At 44.6% G+C, this 21,681-nt stretch overlaps 1 protein-coding gene across 1 annotated transcript in view; it reads left to right on the top strand.

Annotated features, from left to right (window-relative positions):
* CS (citrate synthase) overlaps positions 1–21,681 on the top strand; it is a 72,140-nt gene that overhangs the window by 13,454 nt on the left and 37,005 nt on the right. The window contains exons 4-6 of the mRNA XM_085870881.1: positions 3,363–3,428; positions 3,590–3,721; positions 12,764–12,952. Of these exons, the coding sequence (XP_085727007.1) occupies positions 3,363–3,428; positions 3,590–3,721; positions 12,764–12,952 (387 nt within the window). The remainder of the gene's footprint in view (positions 1–3,362; positions 3,429–3,589; positions 3,722–12,763; positions 12,953–21,681) is intronic.

The following is a 21,681-nucleotide window of genomic DNA, read 5'->3' as shown; positions in this document are numbered from 1 at the left end:
TTCCTCCAAGCATTATCCTTTCCCCTCTACACTTCAAAAAGAAAATAAAAAATACTTTTTTTTTTTTTTTTCATTCCACAACAATCTCATTCTACTTGAATTTCCTTCTGCCTGTACTTCCTGTACTCCTCCCCCCCCCCAAACCTTTTCCTCAACATCTCCAAATTGAATCTTCGTTGAATATAAATGTTTCTTCCTTTAAAATAATTTAAATATGCTTCACTTTCCCTATTTCTCCACCAGGAATACCCCATGTCTTCTTCAGAGATTCTTTTCCAAAACTGTCAGCTAAGCGCTTGGTCCACCAACCCTCCTGCACATACAGTAACACCTTTGTGCCTTCAACAAAAATTCTTACCACCCATCCCATAATCTTTATCTCCATTTGTCCAATTAGGAATTTGGGATCTACATCTCCCTCTTTCTTTATAATCATGTCCTCCCCCCTCCATATTTCAGCAACCCTCATCACCTAATCCTCTCAATGCTTCCCACTTCACTCGGCCTCCTCAAAGCCTCCCTCCCCTGGCGTCAACTGTGTGGACCTCAAACATCTGAGGGCTCCCTTCCAACCTGCCACATCTCATAATCCAGGCCGCTGCTGATAAACCGGACAGAAACTTGTTTAACAGAATCCTTCCTCCCACAGGATGGCCCCTGACTCCTTGGTGACTCTAAATTTCTCACTGCCCTTGTACTTATCTTGCACCTCTCAATCCCCAGGAGTACCTCTGGCTTCTACATTCCTCCACTCCCACCTCTTGTTTGTTTGCATGTTGTGCCATCCGCCAAACAGCGACGACTCCATCTACATCTCTCTGACAACATGGACAAACTTTTAAACGTACATCCCAACTCTCGCTTCCTCATATGTGGTGATTTCAATTGTTACCATGCAACTTGGCTGGGTGTTGGTACCTCTCTCAGCAGCCATGCCCCTGATATTAATTAACTCAGCCTGGGAATTCTTCCACAGAAACCTGCTCTCTCTTGTGTACAGATCCATCCCATCCCATGTTCATTTATCCTAACCTTTTTCCCATCCACCTGTCTTTTGCACCGGCGAAGGTAAAGTTTCTGACAACCCTAGACACTGAGTCTGCAACTGGATTAGACATGTATCATGTGCTCTAAAAACCTGCTATGCTGCTCTTGCACATCCTAAATGCTCTTTTTCACCCTATCATTACCATAGGTTGTCTTCCATCTGCTTTGAAATCAGTCAACGTCACTGTGTTGTATAAAAAGGTGCAAAAACGAATCCCCTTAACTACAGACCCATTAGCTTACGTCTAATCATCAGCAAGGTCATGAAATCCATCATCGCAGTTAACATAAAATCATTCGTTTTCTCCAACATCCTCACCTCAGATCATGAATTTGGATTCAAACCTGGTCAATCGACCTTAGACATGCTGCTCCTACTCTGCCCATAATAGATGGAGGCCCTCATTGGCCAATATGAGATTAGGACCATCTTTCGATTATAATCTCAAGCTTTCAATACAGTTTGGTATCCTGCCTTGCTCTCCAAACTCTCTGCCGAAGGCCTCAAGTGCCAACACCACACATGGCTTGCTGACTTCCTCTACTCTCGTAGCCGACGTGTTGCTCTCAACGGAATCCTTTAATCTCCTCTCCGTGTTCAGGCTGAAGTGTCCCAAGGCAGGGTTCTGGGCCCAGTCCTATTCCTGATCTTTATCAATGATCTCTGACTCTCTGGAAAATCCCCTTTATCTATTTGCTGATGACTCCACCCTCTGCTATGGCATCCCTCATCCTTCCGATTAGCAGGCTGCAGCTTCTGCACTCTCTTCAGACCTTGCCAATATCACAAGATGGTCAAGCACTTGGAATATGTCTTTCAATCCATTCTCTCCTCTCTCCTCTCTCCTCTCTCCTCTCTCCTCTCTCCTCTCTCCTCTCTCCTCTCTCCTCTCTCCTCTCTCCTCTCTCCTCTCTCCTCTCTCCTCTCTCCTCTCTCCTCTCTCCTCTCTCTCCTCTCTCCTCTCTCCTCTCTCCTCTCTCCTCTCTCCTCTCTCCTCTCTCCTCTCTCTGTGTGTCTCTGGGCTGGGTGCTGGGTCAATGGAAGAAAACACAGGCTAGAACATTTAACAATTGGGGGTTATTTATAATGGGCGCAATAATCGGGAAGGGAGACACAGAGCAGAGATACAACTGAATAAAATGCAATGTACAATGAAAATAAAACACGTAAGCAATCCTACTTAAAGATGGGGCCCACTCAGACACACACACATGCACCCCAAAAGAACTGGACCTCGATGGTCTTTATTCGGCTCGAGAGGGAAGGCGAGCTGAGGGTCAATGTGTGGTTGGTATCTCTCCGCCTCGTGCGGTCTTCACCGTCCCGAGCTTGTAGAGCTCGGATTCCATGGAAGGAAACGGGATCCTCAGCTCGCTCGCTCCCACGCAACCTGCCTCGGTGGGACTCGAACCCACTCCTCCAGAATCCAGGGAGCGACTTGGCCAGTCGCAAACGCCGATCGGCGACCCGAACACCACGAACACGAACACCAACCAGGACGAGCGCCAACTCCGACCAGCACGATCATTGACCAGGAGCCACGAACTCACCCAGCAGGAACCAACCAACTTCTCTCTCTCACGAGCAGCTCGCGACCTTTCTTATACCTTCCCCTCACGGGGGTGGAGAATCTGCTCTGAGGTAACTCGCCTCTGGATTGGTCGGGGGCATCGTGCGATTTGCTGGCCGTCCCTCATTGGACAGGCCCACGGTAGGCGGGGCAACTCCCACCTTTCTGGGGCGGAGTCGGAGCTGAGGCGATTGTAGCTCCGCCTACCTCCTCACCTAAGGCCGCGTGCGTGATGGCGACGGTGGAGCGAGGTGACGGTCCACTGTTGTGGAAGTTGATGTATAAAGTTTATCTATATAATAACTCGCAGCGCACACACGAAAATCCCATTAGAAAGAAGGGACGGGACCCTGACTATAAACACATACTTATCGAAATAACTGAACTGTGGGGTCTGCTCTCTGTTTGTGTGCAAATGGCTGCCAAATCGGTAACAATATGAATATGTTTGTACGTATTTCTTAATTTAATACTGTTTCTTTAGAATACACAGTTCTCCACATCCTATCCAAGAGTTAACAAATGTGATCTTGTGTTTTGATGGAATTTTACATTCTCCATCTCAAACAGTGCAATAATACCCATTCAGTGTAAGAGAAGGTGAGTTGTTGAGTTTAGGGTGACACTTAAAACTAGATGCAAGGTAAAATTATTTTATTGAATGAGATTTTTATCTGTGTTCTCAGTCTGAATATAATTTGGTTTGAAACCAAGCACTGTGACCTGTCCGTACTTTTGATTCAGGCGTACGGTGGCATGAGAGGAATAAAGGGACTCGTCACCGAGACGTCTGTGCTTGACCCCGATGAAGTATGTGGTTTTCATTTGGCCTGATGGTGTTGTTTGAGAGTTCTCTTGTCCCTCCTTTGTCTTTTTTTCATCAATTGCCCCATGATTTACATTGCTCATTCCTAAGTATTTATACTTTCCACACATTCATCAATGTGCCCTGCTTCATGTCACATCCTCAGGGTATCCGTTTCCGTGGATACAGCATCCCTGAATGCCAGCAACTTCTCCCAAAGGTGGCAGGTGGAGAAGAACCTCTTCCCGAGGGTCTATTCTGGCTTCTCATCACAGGGCAGATTCCAACGCAGGAACAGGTGAATACAGTAAAATGTTAGTTTTTGTCATCAGAGAATCGCAATCGAGTAATTTATTGAAAAAAGTTGTTCTTGGTCATTGAATATTCGGACCAAGTGTTGTGGTGTTACACTGTGCGCGTAGTGCAAGGTGGGGTTAAGCAATTCGTTCACTTTGTCCTTCTGACCAACGTCTGTTTGTCTGTCTATGATCGAGGAACGACTTTAAATCGCCTTGTCTGCACTTCCACAAACCCTCAGTGAAGCAGTACTTGGGCAAAACTTTACGCCGCCTCGACCAATCAAATTTGCTGCTTGCTCTGAGGGCAGAGTAACAGCGAGATTCAGACAAAATGGTGGCTCCTAGAGATGCAACCACAGAGCTAACTTTGTCCAAAAGATGTTTGTTTAGTGCATATTTTTCTCAGAGATAATTCCAAAATCATCAGTTCATTTGAGAAGTGTTGACAGAAGGCTCAGCTCTGGCCTGTTCTGTTTGATCCATCGGCTTCGTCTGGTTGCTATCGTGCTTGCTAATCAAAGCTAATATAGATCCTGCTCAGAAACGTAAAGCAAGAGTTGAAAAGATCCTTCCCATGTCCTTTTTCTCAAAACAGCATGGCGAAAAATGTTCCATGAACTCTCGAGTTGATTCTTGTCTTGGTGATTGCCAGCAAGATGGCTTCTTGAAAAACATGGAGAATAACTATTTGTACTTATGTGCAAAGATAATTTATATGGCCAATCCTGTGCAAGAACCTAACATGGGCCAATTGACTTTTCAGCATTGTAGAAATACTTTGATTTATGAATGCCACCATATGCAGAAACCTGATTTTATTGCTGCTGTCACATCTGTCTTGTGCAAAAAGAAAATCTTGTAGCTGGACTAAATTTTGGAAAACTAAATAAAAGAACAGTCATGGTAAAAATGTTAACTGATGGTTAGAAGAATGGTAGGCAGCATGGTTTTAGGTTTAGGAAGCAACGGGAAGCTTTCAGGGGGGCAAAAAGAGATATGCCCCCCCCCCCAGAATGATTGCCATTAGCTAAACGGAAAGGGGGCAGCAAGGTCGAGTTCACTCCTCAATTCCCAGTGAAAACGTTTTTTGTTTTGTTTTCGGCGAGTAGGGCAGGATGCCTATAAATGAAGAAACCAACTGATAACATGAATTGTAAGGCCAGTTAGGAGAAAAAATAGCGATAGGAAGGGAAAAGTTTTTAAAATGTTCCAAAACCAACACCAGGAATTTAAATATAATGTTGCGTTGACTGGTCTGACTAACGTCACCCATCCTGCCAAGAGTTTGTATAACCCCTGAACATCACCGAACGTACACTCCATTCAATCGATTGTAATACTTCCCCCAAGGGTCACCCAAATGCCAACCAAATTTGGTGGCTGGGCTGCATGTGCAAATGCACTTGGTCTTTGAAATGGTTTATTGTAAAGGATTACGACATGTGGATGGACAAGACAAAACCCAGACAGATATGTTGGTCGAGGACACCTAACAAAATAAACCGGCAGGCGAGTGACCGGCATACAGGCCATAAACGTTGTGGCCTTCAAAACAAAAATGATCAAGAAGCAGCAGCAACAAGAACAGAGCCCCTTCTTTCACAGAGCTGCGTTTGTGCAATTCATAGTCACGGTGATACGTGGCAAAGGTGAAGCAAAGTGGCATGAGCCTGGTATGTGGCTGGTAGGAAGCTGATATGAAGCTGGAATGAGCTGATACAAAGGGTGCTGCAACAAAGAGGCAGCCCATAAGTGTGGTAGCATGCTGCTACAGTAAATGCAGATAAAACAAACAAAACCACCCTAATAACTGGAACGGTGTCACCTGGTATGAGGCTGCAGCAAGTAGCAGTCCACAGAACAGGTGTGGGTGGAACACAGGTCACGGAGCAAATGGTGACGTGAGGTGAGTGATGCCTTGATGTAGACAGGTGATCCAGCAAGGCGAGCGATGCCTTGATGCAGAACAGGTGATCCAGCAAGGTGAGTGATTCCTTGATGCAGAACAGCCTTGATGGTCCTGGGGCAGTGGCGAGACAAAGCGAAACCGCAAGGCCAATGGCAAACGGTACGAAAAGAAAAAAAGTTAAACCAGGTAATGCCAAACACCAGGTCCGACCAACATGGTCAGCCGGTCCCTGGTGTGCACATACCTGGGGCAGTGGTGGTGGTGCCGGGAGAGAGAGCTTGAGGTTGGCCCTACTCGTCCGCACCTATCCGCCTTTCCCATATACACTATCCTAGCCCCCCTCTTTTTACAATTTGTCACTATGTCTCGTCTCCTATATTCTACTATCCCCATTACCAAATTCATACCCAATCCCCTCAAGGTTCTCTGGAAAGGAAGAGCAGAACTACATGCAATCTTACATTTACGTCGTGACACCTCTCATTGTCAAGTCCTTCAGTTGGGCAAGTCCAGCAGCCGGTGATCATCCCGACAGTGGATGGTGCGAAGGGGTCTTCATCAATCCTAACAACGCTAATATTGTTACACTTTTAAACTGTCCCCAGGGTTATACCCTGCCAAGAGGCCTTTGTTAAACTATGGGGTTTTAAAAACCCAAATTCCCATCACCTACGTGTTAGTGCTCTTACAATTTTGGGCCTTGCCCACCAAATTTTCTTTCTGTGCCATCGCACAATTTTGTGGCTGGGTAGTGTGGCTCCACTTGCAGGTCTGCCCACCTGCATACTCACCATTAGCACCCCTGGGATGCTGGAGCTGCCTCCGAGCTTACCTGCTCCTTACCCTAACATGGGGGATGCCCTCACTAGCACTCCCCCCCCTCGATGCCCACTTGGCATTTTGGCAGCCCGGGTCCCACTGCTCGGACACCCGGTACCACTGAACACTACACTTACACGCCAGGCCCCTCTCCTCTGGTACCTGCGTCCACTAATACACAAATGGCCCCCTGGACCTACCTCTGGCCGACGAGCTCCAACGCCTGCTTCAACCGAATCCTACACTCACAAGCCGCACCCCCAGCCGGTTCATTATCTCAAACACACACACACACACACACACACACACACACACACACACACACACACACACACACACACACACACACACACACACACACACACACACACACACACACACTTTTTTTTTTTTAACTTCCACAATCAGCAGCAACCGCGTAACGACATCCATGTGCAAATTTACCTAATCCCCCTATCTAACTTTCAACTAACCCCTGGGTTTCCTTGGGAGGGATCCACTCCTCCCATTCAATCCTTTGCACCATGCATTCCATTACTCACACTCATACCGGCCATTGTCCTGCCCTCACACTCATTCATCTCCCACACATAAACACATTTCCACTCACCGACACAGCATATCCTCACTAATTTCCCCTAACTATCTCGTGCACCCTCATCATCCCTCATACTACGCATGCTCCCATTTAACTCTACCGCTAAGCTACGTCCCCACTACACATTCCATGTCTGTCCATGTCTTTACTCCATTTCTAAATTCTAACCTAAATTCCCCCTAACTCGTGTTACCGGGCCCCATGGAGAACTGCTCTTAATGCCCCCATGAGGCCGGTCAATCTAACGCTAAACCCTTACCCTAACTAATGCTCCTTTGCCCCGGGCGTGGATGTTCTCTACATCCTGGCCGGGCTTTGTGTACTCGTGGGAAGGCCCGACAGCCCTTGCACCTCCAGGGCTGTGGTCGACAGCGCACTCGCCCCTTCGGTTTGGCCGATACAGGAGGGCGTAACGTCGCCCCGTCACTGTCACTTACCCCTATGATAATGAGCACTCTGCATCCGCGAAGGTGCTCAGTCATATGTCTATTGCAAGGCAATTTGTGTTTCAATTCTTGCCACTGGGAATTGGGGTTTTCCCACAGGGAACTAAGCCTGCTCGCCTTGCCTATTGCTCATGCCGGGTGTACCGTGCATATTGCACACCTGGTCCCCGTGGGAAAAAAATTGCAGCCAAATCCGTTCTGTTTCACCATCCGTGCTCCAGTGATTTATTTATCATGGAGCATTTACACCGCACCACCGTCCGTGCTTGGGTGGTTGGCAAAGTACGGACTGTACGCACTCGCGTACCTCGTACGCAAAGTCCTGTGGAGCCAGCACCTCTTCCAATACAACTCTGTCCCGCTCAGGAGGCTCGCCCCTCCAGTCCGCTACACAAACCACTACTTCCGTCCAGGTCGATCCGTGTCTCACTCTTTCCTGTGCACTCATCCATGTTATGTCACATGCACTCCGCACATACTCTGGCACATTGGGCACTCCAAGAAACCCTGGGTCCTTTCTTCCCCCCAAGCTCGACACACACCCAATCGTATCATGCACGCTCCTGGTCTCGCCATGACTCGCCTTCACTGCACTCACCTCCTGTTTTTCGAGCACTCTGTCATAACACGTCCATGCATTCAATAATCACTTCCTTGACACCACCACCTGTTTCTACCCGTTTTGCGTTAATTTCAATAATCTCTGTTTACCTCATCCACCTCCTCTTTAACCATCATTGATTCCCGATGTTCCCCTTGTATTTCTCCCTCTAACGTCACCTTCGTTGTTTCTATTTGTTTCCATTTCCCGTTCCTTTGTTCCCATCGTCTGTCACCTCCTCTACTCTCTTCGTCAGTTTCTCATGTGCCATTTTACATTCGTTTTTAATTGCCGTCATCTCTCTTGTTGTTTCCTTCTTGGCGGCTCTTCACCCCTTTATCGCCCCTGTGTTCTTCTCCATTTGTTCCTTCAACTCATTCTGTCCTATTGTCAGTCCTTCTCCCTCCTTTATCTTCCCAATCTCTCCCATCAGTCTGGCCTTGCTCTCCCTCATCTCTTCCCGGACACCAATCCTACACTCTTACCTCCTCTCGTACCGCCGCCATTTCTCTGCCCATCGATTCACTCATCTCCCTTTTTATTTCATCGCCCATCACATCCATTTTCTCCTCATCGCTTCCATTCTGCTGTCATTGTTTTGGTCCATCATTTTTATTTGTGCCCTGTTTTCTTTGCTCATCTTGTCCAATTTTCTGGTTTTTTTCGTCCATTTTTCTGCTCATCGCTTCCATTCTGCTGTTTTCTTCACTCATCCTGTCCATTTTTCTATTTTCTTCGCTCGACATTTTCATTTGTGCCATTAATTGTCTCATGAACAACATAATGTCATTCCCGGGCTGCACTGATGGCGATAACCCGGCGTTCTGCGCGATAAGCGCTGCATTTTCCAGAGACCGAGGGTGGGGGTTATTTTCCATCTCTCCCATTGCTTCCTCTTCACCCTCCATTGTGACTTCATGCGGGTCCTGCGTCCATTCCGTATCCATATTTACATCATCCACATGGCCCACCGGGTCCTGCCCGTGTTGGTCCGCCATTGTCCGTCCCAATAGATTTAACTAAAATTTTGGCTAACCACTGAATTTCGAGGTGCGTGAAGCGCACCACAGGTCGATGACCTTACACAAATTTATTGATCAAGGGGGTTAAAAAAATATCCCACTCCCAGACACCAGTTGTTGCGACCACGGGTACCGAGACACCAGCTTGTCACTCAGCGGGATTAATCCCTGGTTGTCCTCAGAAGAGCCGGACCTGGGGCCACCGCTCACAATTAACGTTGTGGTATGGTGGGTTGTTTTAAAACCACGAACGCCACCCAATTAACCACGAGTTCCAGTGTCCACCGTCTAATTATTCCGTTTAACTAGAGGTCTCGTGGTTACCTGAGCGGGGAGCGCGCCCTTGGCGAAGCACCAATGTTATCTCAGACGTTTTAATTAGGGCGGCCGAGCATTTTAACCGCTGGTGCGTGCCGTCTATTTTTGGTCAAATCTTTGGTAATTACCTCCCAGTCTATCAAGGTTCAGACAATGCTAGACCAATGGAAGGAAAGGACAAACATGACAGGTTGGAAGTCGACAAATGATTTATTAATAATAAAATAAATAAATATAAAACAACTTTTTATTTTCTGAGGTAAATAAATTAATAGGTAATCAGGCAAAATCAATCAAATGCCAGGAAAGAGACAAAGAGCTGATGCTTATCAGGGAGGTTGACTTGCTTACAGCTAAACACAGACAAAGGTACCCAACAGATCATTCGGGGAGGGGGGGGGGGAAATCGTCTCACTCACCAGAGAGTAGTCGTCCGTGAAGTGAAAACGCCCTGAAATATGTGCGTGCGTGTCACGTCCGTCGCCAGCACCCAGCCTTGCCGTGCACCCACTCGTGAACAGCCTTGAGCGCCAGTCGACATCTGGGAGGGCACCGAGATCGTCTGTCACGGGTTTAGGCCCTGGTGCTGCGACACGGGCAGTTCCTCACACTTCATGAAACTAGTGACGTCCAGTGACCCACACGTTCTGTCGGTGACTGACACGCGCCTCACACGTTGGTGACCGACCCGTGCCTCACTCGTTGTCGGTGCTGCTCACACCCACACGCTCACTTGCTCAAGCACTGGGAAGGACAAATTGTCTCGTTGGCGCTGGTCAGACACCCACACGCTCGCTTGCTCACTTGCACGCTTCCTCTCTTTTTTTTGCGTGCTTACACCCGCTTCTTGCTCGCTTCTCGCGCTTACTTCGCCCTCTTTCTTCTCCCTTTTCCTCTCTGGCTTTCTTTCTCGTTATCTTCTCCCACCTCTTACTTCTCTCTTTCTTCTCTCCCCTCAGAACGGACCTCCAATTCGTTTTATATCTGCGGGCCGTCTCGGTGGGTGCAGTCTGCCCCAAGCTCACCTCGCCCCACTTGCGCACGGTTACCATGACTACCATGTGCTCTCAAAGGCGGGCGTCGGAGCTTACGAAAGAATGTTGCTGAGGAAAAATAAGGGTGCGTGGTAGAGTTCACGAATAAATGTGTGCATTAACATTGCTGAGGAAAAATAAGGGGGGTGGGGAGGCATCGGAGCTCGCGAAAAATGTGTGTAAACGTGTCTATTGTAAAGAAAAAAGCCTCCCATAAGAGAGGGGAACTATTCTTTACCCTTCTCAACGCATCACATTTAAAATCCCATTAGACATGGGGATGGGTCTAATCTGAACATGCATTTCAGGAAAGAACTGTCTGAAGACCTGGATGTGTGGATGCATTCATCAGACCGGATTCTGAAATCCGTAACTATATATATATATATATATATATATATATATATATATATATATATATATATATATAGATATATATATATATATATATATATATATATATATATATATATATATATATAGATAGATATCTTCTTCTTCTTTTGGCTGCTCCCGTAAGGGGTCGCCACAGCGGATTATGCGTTATTATCCGCATAATTATTTGGCACAGGTTTTACGCCAGATACCCTTACTGACGCAACCCTGGTCGCCTCTTACGACAGTGATATGGTACACCTATTTTAACCGGGGCATACACCGGGCCCAGTACACTGGTACTCACTTCGCCGACCTCGGAAGGATGACAGGCTGAGTCAACCTCCTGGTGTGATTAATTCAAGCGGCCAACGGGGCTTGAACTCAGGACCTTTTGGATCCCAAGCCGCTCCCCTAACCGCTACGCCAACACCAAGAGATATATATATATATATATATATATATATATATATATATATATATATATATATATATATATATATATATATATATATATATATATATATATATATATATATATATATATATATATATATATATGTATATACACACACACATACACATACACACACATTTTGTTTTATTTTGTTACATCATGGGTGATTAAGGTAGTGGTCAAGTTTCATCGAAATTGTGTGTGGTTTTGGAGAAGGGAGCAAATACTTTTTTTTTACCCCCCCCCCCCCCCCGCCGTCGACACCCTTGATGAAAGCAGATTTTGATGTGGTTAATAAACCTTCGGTAAGCATCAGATATAGAGCTTGTGGCCAAATTTCATCAAAATCATGCGTTTGGTTCAAGCGATAATGACTGACATGTTTACTGACTCACTCGCTCACCTCCAGACACTGCTCGATCACATAAGCTCACCGGACTTAAGGCCAGATTAGCTAATAATTGTTAATTTTCATCAGATACCAAATTGATTTGCTTGTTTGAGTAAGGATACAGAAAGACTTCCATGGATTAGTAAGGTAATTCATGTTTTTTTGTTTATTGTTTTTTTTTTTTTTTTAAATTATAAATGATTTATTATTTTAGTGAAGTGTCCATTGATGTGCAATAGTTTTGTGTGCCAGCTAATTGGTTTTCAGTTCTTGTTTACACACTGTAGAGTTGGCTGTGGAACAGGTTTGCTTTAACCCATCTTGCTGTTCTCTGTGCTGTCATGTCTCACTTAAGATATAGTGCTGCTATTTCTCATAACCAACTAAATAAACATGATGACTGCAGTGATTGCCGACCGATTAGTGTTGCTGGAATATTTTGCAAGCCATGCCTTCAGAAGGACTATGCTATGGTTTTTGAATGTATTAGCATTTATTACTCGCGTTTACTTTGTTCTCATTGCCTCATTGCCGCAGCATTAAAGCAATCCATTCACTGTGCTGGAAGGTTGCTGTGCTGTCAAAGCATACCATTTGAGTACAATTTGAGTCAATTTGGCACATGAATAGGCAATTTGGCTCGATGTGATCTCTGCAGCAGCCCTGCTATTGCCTTCCTTAATATTTTTTGCACTTGGATCAATGCCATGAAGAGCTGTAATGAGCAAACCTCAACTCCATGGCTCAGTTTGGGCTCGCGATCCCATTGCAGATGGTTGGCTTACAATGGGAGTTGTGAAACTGTAACACTGATAATGGAAAAGCAATCATCGTTTAACGTCGCGCGACGGAATTCCGCACATATTGGTCCTTTGGCGTAAGGTTGTGTTCTACAAATGTTTAGATTGGCTACCAGGGAGTAATGGGTTAAATCGGCGAGCAATGCTTGAGGCTGTTAATGTGAAGAGTCCCCTAGCTGTACCAGGTTAAGGGAACAAGATTGAAGTAGTGTGTGGAAATGTGTGTATTTGGAAAGCCCATTGCCCCTAAATTCCTTTTCATGCCACTCAGGTGAGCTGGGTGTCACGAGAGTGGGCACGCCGCGCTGAGCTACCCTCGCATGTCGTCACCATGATTGACAACTTTCCCACCAGCCTGCACCCCATGGCACAGTTCAGTGCTTCCATCACAGCACTCAGTAGCGAAAGCAAGTTTTCACGAGCCTATTCTGAGGGTGTGCACCGTGCAAAGTACTGGGAGGTAAGATGAGCTGCTGAGGTGCCGTACATACTGTTTCATCTTGCATCTGTTTATTGGGAAAATATCAAGTGTTTTATTTTGTGCTTGCAGGATGGCCTAGCCTCGAGGTATGCGCAATCCTCTCTAAGTTGCCTAATCCTGGTTTGAATCTCTGCCCAGCTTTAACCCGTCATCTTGGTGTTTCATCAATGTGCGTGCCATCCCTCGGATGTACGTTAAACTGTCGTCCCATCTGCTGACATTAGTCGGTGGACATTGAAGATCCCACCGTGTCCTCGGCGAAGAGTGGGCGAGCTATCGCCGGCACCATAAACAAATTATAAATTCCTGCCCTACGACTGGGAAGGCAATGGCAAACCACCCAGTGCAACCCTTGCTAAGAAACTTATTCAGCAATACCCACGCTCTAACAGAGTATGGTGCATCAGAATTTTTCTTGTGACTTCATCAGGTTTGGCCTTAAGCCAAGACTTCATTCTTATGTAAAGCAGGTGTACGCCATCAAATTATTGAGCACACGTGGAATATGTGAAATGTAAACAATATTTCCCTAGCATGTACAAATGAACATGGAAAACCATCCATATATGAATGAGTATGTAAGGGCCTTTCATTTCTGACAAGGATTTTGATATTTTGCAAAGTGGAGTTCTTTCTCAGCCTGATGAACTGGTTCTGCTGACAGCAACGCCCCCGCGATGCAGTTTGCTTGCAAAGATGTGGCGATTGCTACGAGGGAACCTGAATCCTGAAATATTTACATGAAACTGGTTTGGGAAGGTTTGCGTCTTTTCCACATCCCACCTATTTTTCTCAAGCGCTTCCCTTTTTAAATGCTTAAAATATCAACAATGAATCTGAAAATGGCTTTGAACTTGCAATGTAAAGAAATTTAGTAGAACACAGCTTTTCAGTTGTGGTAATACTGGGGAAAATGCCGTGGTACTTCTATGTCTGCTGCAGGCTAAAGTCGGAAGACCAATTGTCGTGTTTCCAGCTACGTCAGCTGTCCAAATGACTTTACTCACTCGCTAGAGGTCAGAGAAAATGGCAGACAAATGCGAATATTCGTTATGTCTGGAGTTGAGATTGACACGTTACTTGTGCTTTGGACAAAAAGAAGTGTGCAGGATGAGCTTTTGTCAAGTACCAGGAATTTAAATGTCTACAAAAGAATATCGACCTTCAGACGTTTTAGCTTTTGTCATAAATGTTGCTGTCCCTCTGAGGATGTCTTTTTTTTTTTTCCAAAGTAGTAGGATATCCCGCTGCCGTTTGTGTTTGTGTTCTTGCACGACTGCTATGTCTTCTGCCACAACCGCATTGGAAGAGTTGATGTTGGTCTTGGTTTGTGCTGTTGTTATTGATGCCACCCTTCCCATCTGTCTGCTTCCAACGCAAGCAGAACCTGCAGTGGATGCCCTCTCTGCTGGACGGCTTGACGCCACGCTTGTCTGTTTGGCCGTTTCCTTCAAGTTGACCTGTGGTATATTAGCTCTTGAAGATTCTCTTCACACATTACTTGTAGCATGTCCTTGGGTGTCTCCAGGAACCAGCTCTGTGAATGACCTCTCTGCAGAACACAGCACTATGTGTATGAAGATCTTCCATTCTTGTGATATGTCTGACCCACCTCAGCTGTCTTGTTATGGTAGGCCTTCCCCCGGGATTTTTTTTTACATGAAGCCAAAATATTCAGCAGACTTAAAAAAACAGACGTGCCAATCTGATTTTATATATACGAGTACATGCCCGTAAACAAAAAATATATATAATAATAATAAAAGGGTAAATAAATATTCCAACCGCGAGCAAGAAACAACAACCACACAGTCCGTTTCTTTGCTCTCGCGTGCCCGTACGTGTGTGGCGCTGAAGTTCGCATATCACAGTTACGATGATTTGCAATTTAGGTTTTTATGGCCAATTATTCAATTCGCGCTAACGTATGTTACCTTTTCGCAATGTCGTCGCAAGGAAAAACAAAAAGAGAAGAGAAGAGAGAAAAAAAATTACTTCCTGGTTCGGAGCACACCAGCACTCTGATGTTACCGAAATTTATGCACCGTCTAATATGAAAACGATCATAACTTGGGGCATTGTGTTTATCTATAAATGCGCATAAGAAATCGAGAAATTATTGGAATACACGAAGTCATCACTCTCCGGAAGCCCGTACGTTGTAACCCGTAATGGGGAACGCGGCTGAGGTTCCCTTCCCCATCGGCCACGCCCACGCAACAACGTGTCTTCTCATTGGTTGGTAAATAAATGGCCATAACTTGGCAAGCCCTTGTCCGATTAATATCAAACCTTGAAAAGGCACATCCTCGGGTCCCCAGCAATATATCTGGCATTCAATTAGATCGGACCAGTGGTTGTCGAGAAACAGCGGTCACGCACACGCACACGCACACGCACACAGACACGCACACAGACGCAATTGGAATATATATATATATATATATATATATATATATATATATATATATATATATATATATATATATATATATATATATATATATATATATATATATATATATATATATATATATATATATATATATACACACATACATCTTTTTCTTTCGGCTGCTCCCGTTAGGGGTCGCCACAGCGGATCATCTGTATGATCCACATAGTGATTTGGCACAGGTTTTACGCCAGATGCCCTTCATGACGCAACCCTGGTCGCCTCTTACGTCACAGGGATATGGTACACCTTTTTTAACCGGGGTATACACCGGCCCAGTATACTGGTACTCATTTCGCCGACTTCGGAAGGATGACGGGCTGAGTCAACCCCCTGGTGTATTAATTCAGTGGCCCAACGGGGCTTGAACTCAGGACCTTTTGGATCCCAAGCCGCTGCCCTAACCACTGCGCCAACACCAGGCTACACACACCCACACACCCACACACCCACACACCCACACACACACACACACACACACACACACACACACACACACACACACACACACACACACACACACACACACACACACACACACACACGTACACACACACACACACACACACACACACACACACACACACACACAGTTATGATCTTCGAATACCCTGGAATTTAGATGTCTCCATCATATTTTTGTTTCGTAAGCTTACCTCTCCCCTTGTGTCAGTGGAAGGGACTATGTTTTGTGAATAATTAGAACTATTCCCATTGTGCTCTTCCTCATTCTTCAACTCTGTATTCAAACCTCATTCTCATCCTTCATCCTTTCTATCATTATCAAAAACTATTTGCCCAACGTAACTCCATTTCACCAGCGCTTTGATCGTCTAAGCAGCAATTCCAGCACTTTGATTTCTTAAACGAGGTTCCAATCAAGCAGGTGGGGCATTCGCGCAGGCATTGGATGCACTGTACAACTCCCTCCGCTTGCCCTGCACTGAACCAGCAGTCCTGCCCATCATCTTTGCCAGTGCAGTTACATGACCAGTTATAGTGTCGTGGCCGAGACCGAGAAAAATGAGTCAACCCCTACCGGTGGTATAACAAGCTGAAACCGGTCTCATTTGAACCGTATTGATGCCTAGTTTTCAAAAACTGAGGTTATAGTTGTTGAAATTCTGCACAACATGGTGAATTAACCCCTCGAGTGTGGGAACAAAAGAAAAAATGGCCATTTTCAACAATTCATTATTTACTTCAATAAGCATAAAATATATGTAGAATGGTTGATTATTTCAGGGTATTTCTATGTATTGGACATGTTTTAAGATATTTCAGGGGGTTTTATGCACCAAAAGTGGTTAAGGACCCACAAAATACCCCCAATTTTGGCAGTTTTTGCGCAATTTTAGCAAAAACTTGTACGTTTTCTCTTATTAAATGCCCAATATATGTTTTAAATATGCCAAATTTGATTATTTTCATCAGGCAGGTTGTCTCATTAAATAATGTGTCAGTTAAACTATGATAGAATGTTCACAACCAGGTAAATTAACCCTTTCTCTGACATGTGCGCAGTTCAAGTGAAAATTCTCATTTTTCTAAAATCGGCATCTTTCATGCAAAAATGAACTGTTGTCATGGAAAGCAATGGAAAATATCAGGGTTACTCTTAGAAATTGATATTATGCAAGGTATTTCATGGACTTTTATGCTGCCAAGGGGTAAAAGACCCTCCGGAATACCACTAATTCAGCATTTTTTAACGATTTCGGGCCAAACTCATTACATTGTCATATTCGATGGCATTTCATGTTTTGAGATATTCTGTGCAGTTTGTCATGAGTAGGGGATTAAAAGGAACCCAAAATACCCCCACATGTAGCATATGTACTGTAAATAAATACAATTAATAATGATGATGACGGTTGGAATTTTCTCCCATGATGATATTATTAGTTAAACCAAGACATCATAGGTGGCATTGCCGCTGCTGATCTTTTGTTTTTGGCATCATGACACCTGTGCCTCTGTCATGCATGGCTCAAACATGTCAAATCTTCTTATCAACTCCAACACACTGACTTCAAGAAGAGGATCATCACTCATTGTATTGGTCAAATTAGGCCTATTGAACAGGTAGGGTCTTAAAAAGAAAACCAAAGATGTTCTCCTAGTACAAGATCAGAGGATTAATGAAACTATGTGATGGTGTAGGCCCTATGTGTATGTGTAAAAAATGTGTTGTACATGGTATTAGCATGGCCATGGAATGCCACATGTATGAAAAGTGAAAGCGCTCTGCATGCTCAGTGGCTATAAATCCTTAGTGTTGGCTCCCTTCAGTAAGTGTATGTTGTGTGAGGATAGCTGGAATCTTTAATTAAGTACTAATTAGGCTCCACACCCGGTATACTGACCCTTATTCATAGGCCTAATTCCCAGCGGGGATTCACTGCTATGGTATCTCGAGCTGAAATTTAATACCCTTCTCTTGCAGGGAATCATCTGTAGGGCATCTTATACAACTGCAAGTATGTACAAAATGAACTTGCTACTGTGAATGATACGGCTGATAATGCTGGTGACATGGTTGAGAGTGGTCCATCCCAAATCCGGCGCACACACTTCCACATTTAACATAAGAACTGATTGTTTCATCCGTGAGAAATCGTACAAAAGAGCAGAAAGGTTATCGGAAATCGCCACTGGCACCGGAGCTTCAACTCGTGACCGTGTCATTGCAGCATCTTTGGAAAGACTCGATGACAAGACTCGCATGCAAATGTTGTCATATCCAGACTTATTTGCGTATGATGCAAAATACCACAAATCCTGTTAGCCGTTATATCTCACCAAGAAATATAAAGGCTGACTGGTCAAAGGCTGACTGAAGAAGGTTTGTGACACTGTCTACATTGCATGAATGACTCCTGGTTATATTTCAGGAACTAGGTGAGAGTACAGCGGAGAAACCCAGCGAATATCCATCATGGAAACTCAAACAGAAGCTGAAGAAGTGATTTTGTGATCGGATGCTTTTATTAGCCAGAATGGATCTCGTGAAGAAGGTATCTGCTCTGAACATTAAAATCAATGAATAGGGTGATTACGAATTTGGATGTTGTGATGAATCAGATCAATTGGACAATGCTGTCATTCTTCATCAAGCTGCTGGCAGACAGGTTCCAAACTACTGCCAGTTTCTGAAAAGTGGAGGCAACAAGTCCAGCCTAGCAGACTTCATCTCTCAACATATATTGGACAATCACGAACAATTACCAAATGAGAAATCAATTATTCACAAATCAATCATGGTTTCGGTGATGGCAAGCTGGTGAAAGAAGTACAACCACTTGGAGTCTCATCCATTGACTCTCTTCAGAGTACACAGGAGGAAGCGGATACTAGGATAATCCTCCATGCTGTCAGTCTCTCACGTGACCATTCAAGAGTCATTGTTCGCTGTGATGACACGGATGTCCTGGTACTGTTGATCTACTATTCTAGTAGAAAACAGCTGACTGACAAGGTATATATGTACGCTGGGCATTCTGGAAAGGAGAAATACATTCCAGTCCATGTGATAGTTACTCAGCTCGGACTGACTGTTTGTGAGTGTCTCCCTGCCATACACGCTATCACTGGGTGTGACACCACATGTTCTTTCAACAGAATTGGGAAGCGAACAGCTTAATCTACACTGATCAAGAATGCACAAGCATTGTCAGATATGAAAGGATTTCATGAGGCTGATATTGACACTTGTGTGTTTCATTGTCACGGAAATTTGTGCTTCTGATGTATGGCAAAAAAGGCAAAGACTTGGATTCATTGAATGATCTACGTTTCCATTTGGCCACGACCACAGACAAACCAGCATCTATGCTTCCCCCAACCGAGGATACATTCAAGCAGCACATCCTGCGGGTCAAGTATCAAACCAAGATTTGGTGCGACAGCCATGTTGCAAACCCACCGTTTATATCACCAGTTGGTCATGGCTGGTCCACTTGTGAAGGTGGTGGAATTACCCAGACTATGTATACTCAAGATTCCGCTCCAGCTGAGGTTCGAGACTTAACACACCTCCAATGCACTGACAAAAACTGTGAAAACGGGAGGATGTGCCCTTGTATCCTTGCAGGACTAGAGTATTAACATATGTAGCTGCACTGACTGCAACAATCACAACAATGTCGTGCAACAGGAAAATGAAAATGAAAATGCAACAGAGATAGACACTGTTTTTGATATTTAGATGCATGGCCAGCTGATTTCAGATATGATCAGTATTGAAAGATTCATGAGTGGGTTTCACTGTGCAACAATATAAACATATTGAATAGATTTTCTCAAAGGTGTGAATCTTTTTATCCGGGTTCAACTGCAATTTCATTCATGAGACAATGTGACTGGTTCATCAAATCAGACTTGGGACTGTTATAACATGTAATGACAATATCATGCGAAAAAGAGGAAATTGTGGAATAAAATTAGTTTTAAAAATGCCGATTTGAAGGTATTCTGGAGGGTCTTTTACCCCTTGGCAGCATAAAAGTCCATGAAACACCTTGCATAATATCAATTTCTAATAGTAACCCTGATATTTTCCAGAGTTTTCCATGATAACTTCATTTTTGCATTAAAGATGCCGATTTTAGAAAAATGAGAATTTTCACTTGAACCGTGCACATGTCAGAGAAAGGGTTAATTTACCTGGTTGTGAACATTCTATCAGAGTTTAACTGACATTCTTTAATGACACCCTGCCTGATGAAAATAATCAAATTTGGCACTTTAAAAACATATATTGGGCATTTAATAAGAGAAAACATACAAGTTTTTGCTAAAATTGCACAAAAACTGCCAAAATTGGGGGTATTTTGTGGGTCCTTAACCGCCTCAGGAGCCGAAAACCCCCTGAAATATCTTAAAACATGTCCAATACATAGAAATACCCTGAAATATTTAACCATTCGACTTGTATTTTATGCTTATTGAAGTAAATAAAGAATTATTGAAAATGGCCATTTTCTATTATGTTCCCACACTCAAGGGGTTAATTCACCATGTTGTGCAGAATTTCAACAACTACAACCTCAGTTTTCAAAAACTAGACATCCATACGGTTCAAATGAGACCGGTTTCAACTTGTTATACCTCCGGTAGAGGTACTGTATCTCCTAAATTAGAGCCCTTTTTCAGCCCCGGCCACTACGCTATTACTTCTGTGTGAGGGGAGAGAGCCCAGTTCAAGCTGCTCCAAGGACGAGAGACAGAGATGTATATATATATATATATATATATATATATATATATATATATATATATATATATATATATATATATATATATATATATATACATTGTTACGGCGCCGGTGGTCGGCCGCGAACTGACCGCTCTGACGGAGGCGCAAGTCGAGTCGGCCCGACCAATCGCCCAGAATATAGATTGCCGCCCGGATAACTCTGAGGCCGACGGGTCCTTGTGCAAGAACCGAAATACGCCAATGGGCAGACCACGTGGGCTGGGGTCGATTACCAATCTTCAATTTACCTAAATACCCACGTGATCCCACTACCGGGGTATTCCACCCTCGACGGAACTCGTACAGAACAAGCCGCTTAAGCGAGCCTGTCCCGTGCACGATTCCAAGCGGCTTAATCGCCGAGAACCGTCTGTTCGAATGTCCCCCTTTTACGGCAAACCAACGGCTTTCTAACTCCCAACACATGAAATGCTCAGTCAATGAAAGAATCGACGCGACGAGCTGAACACATTTAACAATTGGGGTATTTTTAAAACAATGGGGCACGAGGGAAGCATGTCAGAGCAGAACTATACGGACTATACGAAATGCAATGCAATCATTTACAGCACACAAAGCACTTAACAGTTTCCTATTTATTAGACGGGCCCATGGACACACGTACGCACACACACACACACACACACACCCAAGAAATGGTGGCTGATTCCTTTAATAACAGACTCCAGCTCGGAGGGACAGATGAGTTGAAACCCAGAACCTATCTCGAACCTCCCGTGTGGTCTTCAAGCTGTTCGGACCCGGGCTCCAGCGAGAGCGAGCTGGATCCAATCTCCGTGAGGCACGATGCTTCCCGAGCTCCAGCGAATCCTCTCGCGCTTCCGAACACGTGCTGGTGAGACGAGGCACCGATCCTTCCCATCGATGCGTCGCTATCTCGAAGAACCGCCTCCAAGATGAGGCTGATGAGTCTCACCAAGCCGGGAACCAAGCGGAGAACAAAGAGCTCCACTAACCAAGAAGAGCCAGCCG

The sequence above is a fragment of the Eptatretus burgeri genome, chromosome 2, assembly GCF_056783735.1.
Source record: "Eptatretus burgeri isolate ZD-2024b chromosome 2, Ebu_testis_v1, whole genome shotgun sequence".
In the NCBI taxonomy this organism is placed as follows: Eukaryota; Metazoa; Chordata; class Myxini; order Myxiniformes; family Myxinidae; genus Eptatretus; species Eptatretus burgeri.
Note: the sequence above shows the minus strand (reverse complement) of the source record. Positions and strands in the feature narration are given on the sequence as shown.